The 12553-nt window shown below is 42.8% G+C and overlaps 1 protein-coding gene across 2 annotated transcripts in view; it reads right to left on the reverse strand.

The window, feature by feature from the left end:
• The window catches only part of MARS1 (methionyl-tRNA synthetase 1), a 116382-nt gene that overhangs the window by 71650 nt on the left and 32179 nt on the right, over positions 1-12553 (reverse strand). For both annotated transcript variants that reach the window (XM_033936052.1, XM_033936051.1), the window contains exon 11: positions 7174-7248. In XM_033936052.1, coding sequence (XP_033791943.1) covers positions 7174-7248 — 75 coding nt within the window. The remainder of the gene's footprint in view (positions 1-7173; positions 7249-12553) is intronic.

A 12553-nucleotide genomic window follows, 5' to 3' on the forward strand; every position in this document is an offset into this window, starting at 1 on the left:
GGACTAACATGAGGGACTATCTTAACTCTTTTTTTACAACAGTGGATCCAGCAATCATGCGAGGGGCTTCTGCTGGATATTATATATGAAATCTGAACAAGACTTGACTATAATGTAAATCAGTGCAGAGAGAGTGAAAATCACTTATAAGGTATGCTCAGAAAAGTGAAACTCTGAAGAGGGGGTGAAAACCGTCTCTTAGGGTAAGAGTTTACCGTCCAGTCATTGCATATGTTGTTCAAATAATCACTCTCTGAGAACTAGTAAAAATCGTAAAAATTGTCTTGATACTTTTAGACTTGATCAATGTAAATTCTGAGTCTCTTAAGTACTATAAATCTCACTGGAATATTGATGCACTTATCTTGTAGAGATAAACTTTTTATGGCTGGTGGAATGTGGGGTCTGAACAAGGCTCCTGGTTACGAAAGCACCGTCGGTGGCAAGAAATGCTTGTTAATTTCCTAGAACCAATTGCATTGGAGGTGGCAGAATAGGTTTCATGTTTTGATGACTAGGGAGGCGAGAGAGGCTAGATTCCTCCGCCTGGGACTCAAACTTTCTTTCTGTTTGAGAGCCTTATCTCCTTTCAAGCAGCTTAATACTGAATTCTTTAGGTTAAGCTACAATGGCAGCCTAGTGTATTCACTCACATTTGATAGGCAGCAATTTATGACAGATGGGGATGGTGGGGCTCTAGAAAGATCAGCATTCATTTGGGGTAAGAGATTATAAGAAACAAAAACTTCCAATCTTAGTTTGGGTTAGTCTACATCAGAGCCATAGGGTTTTAGGAGGGGATCACTGTGTAGGTATAAAAAAAACCTGATAATTGATGATCCTCTTTTTTTGCTGTAATAGACTTGATTCTGGTTGTTTGGTATCTACTTGTTAACTATTGAGCGCTAATAAAATTGTATGAAATTTAAAAAAAGAAATAAAAATAAAACCCATACACCCTTTCTAGATAAAGGGCAAACTGCAAGGAAACCAACCCTTCCAATAATTTGGCCATCCATAGAATACTAGCTAGAGGTCTAAAATTAGCAGGCAAGGTCAATCTACATCTTTCCTTTTTGGAAGGTGAACAAGAGTTGTATGGCCTACCAATTTAAGTTGTTTATATTAAGCCTTGGGGAGCTCTTCGTAAAAGCAATGAATAAATCCTAAAAAGTAAAAACTAACAAACCTAAATATTTAAGGAGTCAATATCCCCCTCTCCAATAGGGCGACAAAGATTAAATAGAAGGATAACCCAGGTTGACTTCTGAAAACCCTCTGAAAAGACAGTCCAAGATCCGAAGAGGATTCAAACCAATATCCCAGATGAGAGACAAAGTAAGCCACTTCAAAGCCCAAATGGCCAAGGCCAGATGTAATACCATCATCATCACTGTAATTGCTATTCCATCCCAGCTTTACATTATCCCATAAGGCCACCAACATGGTCTCGGTACTTTATGCTTGCCTAAAATCAGGCTAAGGACAAATTTCATAAAAGGGCACATTTTTAGAAATGCACCACAGCCACTGATGTGTCTTTATAAAAACAGGCACTCAGAACCAGCTTCAGTAGCACATACATGCTTTCTAACAAATTCACACCTGCTCTGAAAGTGTAAATGTGTACATAGACTTTGTGATAAGTTAATTTTATAAACCATTTTCAGGAACGAAAAGACCAAGGGCTCTTTCTACGAAGGTGCGCTAAGTGTTTTAGTGCACGCTCTGGATTAGTGTGCGCTAGCCGAAAATCTACTGCCTGCTCCAAAGGAGGCGGCAGCGGCTAGCGTGCGCTATTCCACGCGTTAAGGCCCTAGTGCGGCTTTGTAAAAGGAGCCCCAAGTGTGGTTTAGGCTTCGAGTAAAATGTTATACTTTGGTTAATATTTTCTTGTAAAACTGTACTGTGTTTTGTTAAAAGGCATCAATATATGAAAAATTCTCAAAGTTCATAAAAACAGTTTGTGTGCATAAATTACATTATAAAGTCTTATATTTCACAGAAATTGTAGAGTTTGAGGAATCTTTTTTGTAGATTTATGCGAAGACTCAAAAGGAACTAAAGAAGAAATTCTATAAATGGGGCCTTAACTCAAGCACCTCAAGGCACCCGAGGTAAGAGGCAAAGGCTGTTTCAAACCGTATCTAAATAAAATTTCAAAGTGCCTGCTGGTGCCTCAACAAACTGCCCTGGAATCACACCTCTGGAGGCGTCTAATTCCACTGGAGGTGTGGCTAATGCTGGAGGTAGCACTAGGCACCTCTGGGAGGCGTGATTCATGTCAAAGGTAGATGCCTGAAATGTAGACCTTGAAAACGCTGGCCTACATTTCTGGCGTCTACCTTTGCTGGAGGCGCAATTCTCTAAATGGCGCTGTGGCGTGATTGACATGCGCCTGGCAGCCACCGACAACAGTGCCATTTAGAGAACCCGGGCGTAAAGGCCTTATTACTTGTTTGTGCAAATATTTGGGCTTTTGTTTTGTATTACACTAATTGGGAATGGGAATTGGGACTGTATCTGAGTGAAGATGATTGGAAAATTATTGAAAAAAATGTTTTGAAATGCTGTCTATCTCTATTAAGGAAAATGCTGTTAAAGGTGCTTTACAGGTGGTATCGTACCCCCAGCTCATTTACATCACATGCTCCCAGGGGTCCTACTTGCTGAAGGGATTGCTCTGATAGTGGATCCATGGGTCACATAAGAATGGCAGTTCTTATGTGAGTCAAGTATAGAATGACCAACGATTGTGACATCACTGATGAGGCTAGCTCTTAGGCATTAATAGAATGAGGCATTATGACATCACAATCTCAGCTCTGGCATGTTGCTACTCTTTGGATTTCTCCCAGGTACTTGGAACTTGGGTTGGCCACTGTTGGAAACAGAATACTGGGCTTGATGGACCTTTGGTCAGTTCCAGTATAGCAATTCTTATGTTCCTATGTTCACATACGAAGGACTTGTACTAAGGCACAAGCATTCAGAGTCGTTTGCAAACTTGAATTTAATGCCCCATTCTCCAGCTATATTTCTCTTTGACAAAAAGTCTTCAGGACTCGCTTGTGCACCAAGCCCTCCATGCTGCTTAATTGATTCTGGGGAGCCATTGGAAAAATCTTTCCGTGTCTTCATTGGTTTTTTTGGATTACAAAACTATGATGTTTGTGTGACATGGAACGCCTTGTTGCTCTTTTGAAACGCGCTTTGCCTAAGTGGGAGAACATCTGGGGCCCTTTCTTGGCAGCAAACCATTCTCAAGACTGTTATTTGCCTTGTGTTGTTTTCTCTACCTACATTCATTTGCTAAACTGTGTTCCACTCTCAAGAGTTATGATGGTTTTGTGGTTATAGTGGAGAGGGAAGGGGGGTGGGGAATGTGTGGGTTAGGGCGACATACTGGGATTTTCACTTTTGTCTAAAATTTGGGGGGTACTCAAAAATGACTAGAGGTTTTCATGTTGTATACTTAACTCAGATGCTCTTTTGTGCATGTTCTCTGTACTTGTTTTGTATTTTGTGCCATCTTAGTTCAGTAATGCAAACCACTTTGGGTGAATCTTTTCACGAAAAAGGCAGTTAATAAATCCTAATAAATAAATACACTCCTCCCTCCGTATTCACAGTGGTTAGGGGCGGAACATGACCACGAATACGGAAAAACCGCAAATAACTTTTTATATGTTATTCGTGGGTTTTTTGTAACAGCCATCCTTTAATATATTAAAATCGCGAATTAAAATTACTCATGATGTAATTTGGAGAGGGGGAGGAGTCAGAATACAAAAAAAAAAAAAAAATCACGAATAAGCAAAACCGTGAGTGCTGAAACCGCAAATACGGAGGGAGAAGTGTACTTGTCATCTGACCTATCTGCTGCATGCTCCCTTGTCTAAAACTTTCCAGCTTGGCTCATGCCAGTGTGTTGTTGCAACCGTTAGGTCTTGCCTGGTGTAAGTGACTGAAGATGTTACATTATAATCCCCGGGCCACTGATGTGTTGCCGCTGCAAAGCAATTTGGAGTTCCCGCCGGGAATAACTTCTAAGGTTTTTTGAGTCTGGGGCATTCAGGAGATTCTGTTGGTGGCACAAGCTCTGGATGAGAGAAGCCAGCTTTTTTTGAGAAATATATTTTATTAGTTTCCAAAAGAGAATAACAAGTACTCAAAAGTACATGGTGTACAAAAAGATGCATGAATGCCAAAACACAGCACAAATTCACCACAATCCTATGCCGTCCCCCCACCTCCCACCCCACCCCCCTCCCAGCGCCCAACCAGAAAGGAAAATTAACATAAAATCCACTCCAGTGCAGACCCAGTCAAATAATCATAAATTCAACAAGTGACTACGTGCTCGTGGTGTTAAAGTGTCCCAAAAAGGCATCCAACATTGACAGAATAACCTGCCCAAGGCAGAGTCCAATGTAGACAAGCATAAGCGCTCCATCGATGCTTGTTGTATCATCAAAGTCCTCCAACAGGAAAGCGTTGGAGGGTCAGATGAGATTCAGCTGAGTAGAATCGCTTTCTTCCCCAATAACACAGAATGGGCTATAAAGCTTCGAAACCCCTTTGGCGCTGTCAAGGGAATCTGATCCAGTGCAAACAGCATCAAAGGATCCAAAGAAAAGTTGTAATTCCACATGGTTTGAATATGTAAACACAACTGCTGCCAGAAATTATGAATACAAGGGCAAGACCAAAACTGATGTCCCAAAGTAGAAGGGGAATGTGAACATTTTAGGCAGCGGTCAGACGAACACATCTTTGCCCTAAATTGGTATGAGGTTGATCGGTATAACCGGTGCAAAAATTTGTAGTTCATTTCAAACAGGATCACATTATGGGAGAACCGCGCTGTTCGGGAAACTCCCCTGCGAATCATGGTGGCTGTCACGGGGCATGAGAGGTCTTGGGACCACTTCAAAGCGTAGGTTTCATATGGAGGCTTGCCCAGGCATTCCTGAAGGTAACGATGGTGAAATCGCAATGGAATCTGTACCTGTGCGGACAGGCTCAATGCCTCAGAAAGAAGTTCCATGCAGCGGTCCGCAATGGAGTCCCGTGACAGGAGGAGCCAGCTTTTATCTTATCCTAGGCTGTTGGACTCCGGGGGCATGTTATGGTTACATTCAGTTGGCCCATTATGTGGCTGCTTTACGGGAGTTCGGATTCTCTGTGAATCCTTTGTTGAGGATGAGGGGATTCCCTTGTCTATTTCACAGCTACATAAACTTCTCTGGAGCATACTGCCCCCTCGGACGTGTGCCGACTTGGTTCATAAATGGGGAGAGGAGCTGGGAGTTAATGTCCGGGACTCTGCTATCTGTCAGGCTCTTACCCGTATACCTACATTGATATCTAGCTCGGTATGGAGGGAATGCACTTTCCGGATAATACATAAGGCTTTTTTTTTTTACGCAGCTACAGGCCTGTCACTCAGGGTTGGTTGCTACTTCCACCTGTCTTAAGTGTTCCTGGCGCACTCGTTCTGGTCTTGCCCCAAGATTCAAGTTTTTTGGCATCATATCCTTAGTTACTTGGGTAGGTTTTGGGGTGTCCAGATGACTTTGTCCCCCTTCGGGGTTTTGTTTGGGAGGGCTACTGCTTGTGGGATTTATGGGACGGGGCGCACTCTGCTCTTCCAGAAGGCCTATATGGTGGCTCATAAATGTATAACACAATGCTGGTTGCAAGATTCGCCGCCTAGTTTTTGGCAGTGGCGTAACCAGTTACATAGTTTGCTGTTATCTGAGGCTGTGGAGGCCCGTTTGTCTCTGAAGCGCAGTAACTCTTTTTTGCTACTGGCACCCATATCTTGATTCCTTACCCCATAGAGCCAGAAGCTTGATACTCAATGAGTTAGCAGGAACTTCTGTCTAACGTTTTTAGGCTATTCCAATCCAAAGGGGTGGGAGGGGGGCTAGTTGAAAGCCAGTCTCTTGTATTCAATAAAAGATGAGCATGTCTGGTTGTATTGTTTCTGTCTCTCCATTGGCTGTACAGGCAGGAGGACGTCTAATTGGTCCTCCATCGTTTGATATTTGATCGTTGTGTATTTGCTATATTCTAATGATTATTGTTGTTTGGTATGTTTGGTCAATAAAATTGTTTGAACATAAATAAATACTTGTAAAAAAACCCCAAACAAACCCCAAAACCCCCCCAAAAACTCAATGAAACTGTAAAGTTCTATGCAGAGTCCAAAATAAGAAAGATTTTTATTTTTGAAAAAACAAACAGTGGATGCCTGATAAGGAAAGCTAGATGAGAAAGCTCTCTTACATTGAAATAGCTTAGGGTGTAGGAAAAGCAATATAAAAGTATCTTCTAGAGTGCCAATTCTATTCCCTTTCGGTATACAGGTCATGTCTAATATGTACGGTGAACACTCAAATATTATTGTATACAATTTAAAATAAATCCATGCCTCTATGGGCAGCCAATGAAGGTTTATCAACAGAGGTGTAATCCTGTCATGTTTATGTTCAGAATACATCAATCAGGCTGCTGTATTTCGAATAGTTTCTCGATATTTATGACAACCTACATAGATGATGCAACAAAAAATAGGTTCTTACATAAACTGAGTTAAGCCTGAAAGAACATGCAGTGCAAGCCAGTATTTACTTTTACAGCAGGTGCTCAAAAGAGGAGTTAGGGTGGGGTCTAGGCAGAGTCGTGATTCACATACCTAAACTGCGTGCATAAAGTATGCACTAAAATCTATGCCTGCTCTTGAGCAGGCTTAAATATCTACACTTTAAATTAAGTGCTACTGCTGCAAGATTTACACTAATATTTTATGAAGATACAGGCCTTTATTAACCATGCCAAAATAGGCACCTTCTTTCTCACTTAAGCTTAGAATAAGTAATTGTATAACTGGATGCTAAGTGTAAGCATGCACTTTACCAAATTGCAAATACACTCCTGCTTTGCCCAAGCTAATGCCATTTTTCAAGGTGCCTATTTTAAACGTGTATAAGAAAATTTTGCTGCTTCTATATATAATAGCTGCTTCTAAACATATAACATGATTTCCACATAGAAAATGTGCTACTACTGAAAGGTACGAGCTAAATCAAATCATTCTCAATGAGGAATAGACAATAGTGCGACACAGAAAAATACGTGTATACAGCTAGAATAAATGATTCCTACTTTTGGCAGGTCCAAGAAGAGATGCTTCGAAGACTTTATAACGGGTGATCCTTTGCATATTTTGCACTGTGGTCTCTGTTAAGATGGAAAAAAAAGTATATATATATATTACTATGTGACATAAGAAATGACAATGTAGCAAGTTAAATTCCTTGGAAAAAGTTTCAAAAGAGTGTCACATTTGCATAAATTTGTCAATTTGCATTTTAGTTTATGAAATTGTTTTCACACTTTTCAGTGTTTCTGATTAATCTGATTCTTTGTAAGTTGTAAGGAACCTCCGAGAATATTGTGACAGGGGATAGGGAACCAAAGCTCAGAGGGAGAATCGGCAAAAAAAGAACACATGGATAATGGTGAGACATGAAGAGAAAGGACAGTGGCTTAAGAACGGGGAAGAGAGATCCAGGTCAGAAGGTAGTGGAGAGGAGGGAATGTCCACTCATACTTGCATTCCCATCCCAATGCCCTGCCAGATGCCTCTCTCACTTCCCAAACTCACTCATCACCAGTGTCTCACCTCACATTCTCCCCTTCTGTAAACCCCTCACTTCACTCCTGTCCCTTAAGTCAGTGGTTCCCAACCCTGTCCTGGAGGACCACCAGGGCAGTCGGGTTTTCAGGATAGCCCTATGCATAGAGCAGATTTGCATTCCTGGCATCTCCATTATATGCAGATCTCTCTCATGCATATTCATTAGGGCTATCCTGAAAACCCGACTGGCCTAGTGGTCCTCCAGGACAGGGTTGGGAACCACTGCCTTAAGTCATTTCCCTGCACCTTCTCCACCCACTACATTCTAGCAGTCATTTTTCCTCTTCATTCCATAGTCCCTGACTGCCATGGTGATCCCTTCACTTTCTTTGACATCTCTCTCCCTTCCACACAATCTAGGATGCAGATGATAGTGACAACCGAGTGCTTTGAGTCTCACCCTCCTCTTGCTGCCTGGGGCTGGAGTGTCAAATTTCGTACCAAACAGCAAGTGTTGCCATCTGCTGCTTGGGGCTGGTTTCACATTGCTGATGTCTTTTTCCGAGCCTCCAGAGAACAAGGAGATTGCAAAAGCCAAGTTTGAAAGAACACTCACTCCCTTCACTAATGAAGCTTCTACTTCAACCCAGTCCCTAATCTTCCTTGACGATTCTGCACACACTGGTGAATTTTGCAGTCCTTACTGTGGCGCTGTGGGAGATAGAGCTCTAGTTACAACCATAAAACTTTACATTTTGGAGATTACCAAATGGGAGTGGGGGGTGGAGTAATTATTAATAATTAGGAAGCTTATTTATTGAAAACTACCCACAAGATTTTATGACTCACACTTAAGAGAATGTCATCAAAATAATACTTTCACAGACATCCTTCTTTCTCCAGGACAGAGATGGGAGTGGGGGGTGGGGTAATTATTAATAATTAGGAAGCTTATTTATTGAAAACTACCCACAAGATTTTATGACTCACACTTAAGAGAATGTCATCAAAATAATACTTTCACAGACATCCTTCTTTCTCCAGGACAGAGATTTTATTGAATTTCTCTGACCTGGCATCTTCCTGCTGTTCCTTTCAATTGCTTGCTGAAATTAGAAGTGGCACCTATTAACAAAAGGCTATCTGGTGCCTTCCCATTTCTAACTTTTTCCTCTTCCTGCCTAGCTCAGTCATTATAAATTGAGAGCCGAGTACTTTTCAAATTCAGATGTCTCTTTATGGTCTACTGTCCAACTACCTCTCTAATTAGTTCACATTCGCCAGACCCGGATGATCCACTCGACCTCAATCATTCTTCGCCTTCCCCTCAATTAAAGGATGCACCCATAAGAGATTCATCAACAGACTCCTACCCTACCAAGCAGCCTACAAAGATCCCGAATGAAGCCAACTGGTCAGAACATCAACCTCTTACATGCACTTCAGAAAGCTCCTAAAAACGCTCCTCTTCCCCAAACAGGACGACCCACCTTAAATTTTCCATGGAAAGACTCCAGACTAGAGAATGACATGGTGGCTGTTACTCGCAGCTAGCCACAGGTAGCTGCGGGTAACCTGCCAAAACGGTGGGGGGGGGGAGGAAGTGCTCACTGCGAGCACGGGGACAAGGCCATCCACCATCCCGTGAAGCGGTGAACGGCCTTGTCTCTGCAGTTAAGGGTGGGAACGCGCGCGGTCACCAATCGCGCGCGCCCCTTCCTTCCTACCTACTGGCCGAATCTATCTCCCTCCCTCTTACCTTCACGGTGCATTTTAAGTTACTTTCCAGAGTAACTTGCTCAAGCTAGCTGAGCCTGCCTGCAGTTGCGTGCGTCTGTGGGCGGAAGCTTTTCCTCTGATGCAACCGGAAGATGGAATCCACCTCAGCGGAGATGGAATGAGGCTACTTGCATGCAACATCAAGAGAGAAATTGAGAAGTTTTTAAACTAGGAAGAAGGGGAAAGCCGACAGTCGACTGAGAGTCGATGGTTAGGGAACCGGTATTCCCAGGGGATACCATGCAGGAAAATAGAGGGGAAGACTCACGAGATCATAGGCAAGACAGAAATCTCGACGGATTGACAAGGACATAAGAGGGAAGGAAATGCAAGAAAGTAACAGGCCACAAACTCAAGTGTATGTACACGAATGCAAGGAGCCTAAGGAATAAGATGGGGGAACTGGAAGCTATGGCACAAAAAGATAACCTTGACATCACTGGCATCACGGAAACATGGTGGAACGAGGAAAACGTCTGGGAAACTGTGCTACCGGGATACAAGCTATACCGCAGAGACAGAGTAGGTCAAAAAGATGGGGGGTATTGCCCTATACATTAAAGAGGGAATTGAGTCTACCGGAGAGAACATGCCAGAAACAAAAAATAAGGTAAGGTCTCTATGAGCCAAAATTCCGGGAACAAATGGAACAGAAACGAAGATTGGCATCTACTACCGACCCCCAGGGCAGTCCAAAGAAATTGATGGAGAAATGACATGAAATTAAACGCAACTGTAAGGGAGGCAACACAGTTATCGTGGGTGACTTCAATTATCCGGATATAGACTGGAACCTAGGCACCTCCGGCTGCGGTAGGGAGACCATGTTCCTGAATGCTGTAGGCGATTCCATCTTAGAACAACTTGCCAAGGAAAATACGAGAGGAAATGCGATTCTGGACTTAATTCTAAATGGACTACGAGGACCGGTGCAAGGAGTAGAAGTAGAAGGGACTCTGAGAGCAGTGATCACAATATGATCCGCTTCAACCTGGACACGGGGGCAAAACATCGATCCAGAACGACGGCCACAGCACTGAACTTCCGAAAAGGGAATTACGAAGGGATGAGACTCATGGTGGGGAATAAGATTAAGAAGAGGATAAGCACTGTAAAAACCCTAGAGCAAGCATGGTCCCTTTTTAAGGACACAATCACCGAGGCGCAAATCTATATATACCGCGTATCAACAAGGGATCCAAGAGGAAAAAGAATAAGGAACCGGCGTGGCTCACTGTAGTGGTGAAGAAAGCAATGAGAGACAAGAAGACTTTGTTTAAGGAATGGAAAAGGTCATAAACGGACAAAAACTGGAAAAAGCACAATCAGCATCAAAGCAGGTGCCATAAGATGGTAAGAAGGGCCAAAAGAGACTACGAGGAAAAAATAGCCAAGGAGGCGAAAAACTTCAAGCCGTTCTTTCAATATATCAAGGGGAAATGAGCCACGAAGGAAGCAGTGGGGCCATTAGATGACCATGGAATAAAGGGAGTGCTAAAGGAAGACATAGCCATCATCGACAAACTGAACACATTTTTTGAGTCTGTATTTACCGAAGAAGATATACACAACATACTGGAAGCAGACAGGCTATACGCAGGAAACGAAGATGGAAAACTGACTGGGTTGACGGTCAGTCTAGAAGAGGTATGCAGATTGATAGGCTTAAAATTGATAAATCCTTGGGACTGGATGGCATCCATCCGAAAGTAATCAAGGAACTGAAAGGAGCTATAGCTGAACTGCTTCAACTAATAGCCAATCTGTCAATCAAATCAGAAAGGATTCTGAAGACTGGAAAGTGGCAAATGTTACGCCGATCTTCAAGAAAGGTTCGAGGGGAGATCTGTAAAACTACAGACCGATGAGTCTGACCTTGGTACCCGGAAAGATGGTAGAGGCGCTGATAAAAAACCGCATCATTGATCACCTTGACGGACACGATCAGATGAGGACTAGCCAGCATGGCTTCAGCAAAGGAAAATTTTCCTTGATGAACTTGCTGCATTTCTTCAAGAGAGTAAACAGGCAGATAGACAAGAGTGACCCGGTCGAAATTGTATATTTGGATTTTCAGAATGACTACTTTGGAAAATTGCGAGCCATGGAATCGAGGGTGAAATACTCACGTGTATTTAAAAAACTGGCTGGTAGGTAGGAAACAGAGAGTGGGGATGAATGGAAAAACGTCATGAGTGGAGTGCCGCAGGGTTCAGTGCTTGGACCTGTGCTCTTCACCATATTTATGTTTAAATGTATTTATTAAATTTAGTGTGCAAGCAAATAACAGCAGCAATACAAAGCATAATGCTTACAATTATGAACAAAGATAACCTCTCCTCCCCCCCAACTCCCCTCCACCCCCCTAACATAACCAAAGGAATCCCGAGGACTGGAGATAAAGAATACTCAAGCTATAAGTTTAGCAGACGACTTCGAGCAACTGGCATAAGACTCTGCCAGAAGCGCTCCCAATTCTGTTGGATTTGGGAGCGCTTCTGGCAGAGTCTTATGCCAGTTGCTCGAAGTCGTCTGCCAGAATTGGAGAATATATGGGCAGGCCCAGAATATATGACCCAGCGAGGCATGGGCCTGACTACATTTCAGGCAATGATGATCCTGGGTAATGCCCATCCGACATGCTCGCTTGGGTGAAATATATAGGCGTAGAATAAATTTAAGCTGCATTTCCCAGTGTAGAACACTAGTGGATACAGTCCTCAAATTTTTCACCACATGCTGTACCTAGCAAGCAGTAAGCTCACATTGGAGATCCTCTGCCCAAGTTGCTGCCAATATAGTAAAGTTGGGGCCTGGTTGACAATCTCGAATGCCCACGTGATGAAAACGAAGTGGAATCAGTTGTTGTGCAGACAAGCTAAACATCTCCGAAAGTATTTCCTGACAAGTGTCGGTCAAATGACAAGCAAGAAGGGAATGAACATAATGTTTGGCTTGCAAATAGGCAAAGACATCTAGTCCAGTAAGTCCAAAGGTACGTTGCAGAGATGTAAAAGAAGCCAATTGACCCCCTTCTGTATACATTTGGAAAATAAACCTTAAACCTAATATGACCCACCTTTGAAAAGCAACCGATTGCATACCCGGCAAGAAATCTCCATTTCC

The sequence above is a fragment of the Geotrypetes seraphini genome, chromosome 3, assembly GCF_902459505.1.
Source record: "Geotrypetes seraphini chromosome 3, aGeoSer1.1, whole genome shotgun sequence".
Lineage (NCBI taxonomy): Eukaryota > Metazoa > Chordata > Amphibia > Gymnophiona > Dermophiidae > Geotrypetes > Geotrypetes seraphini.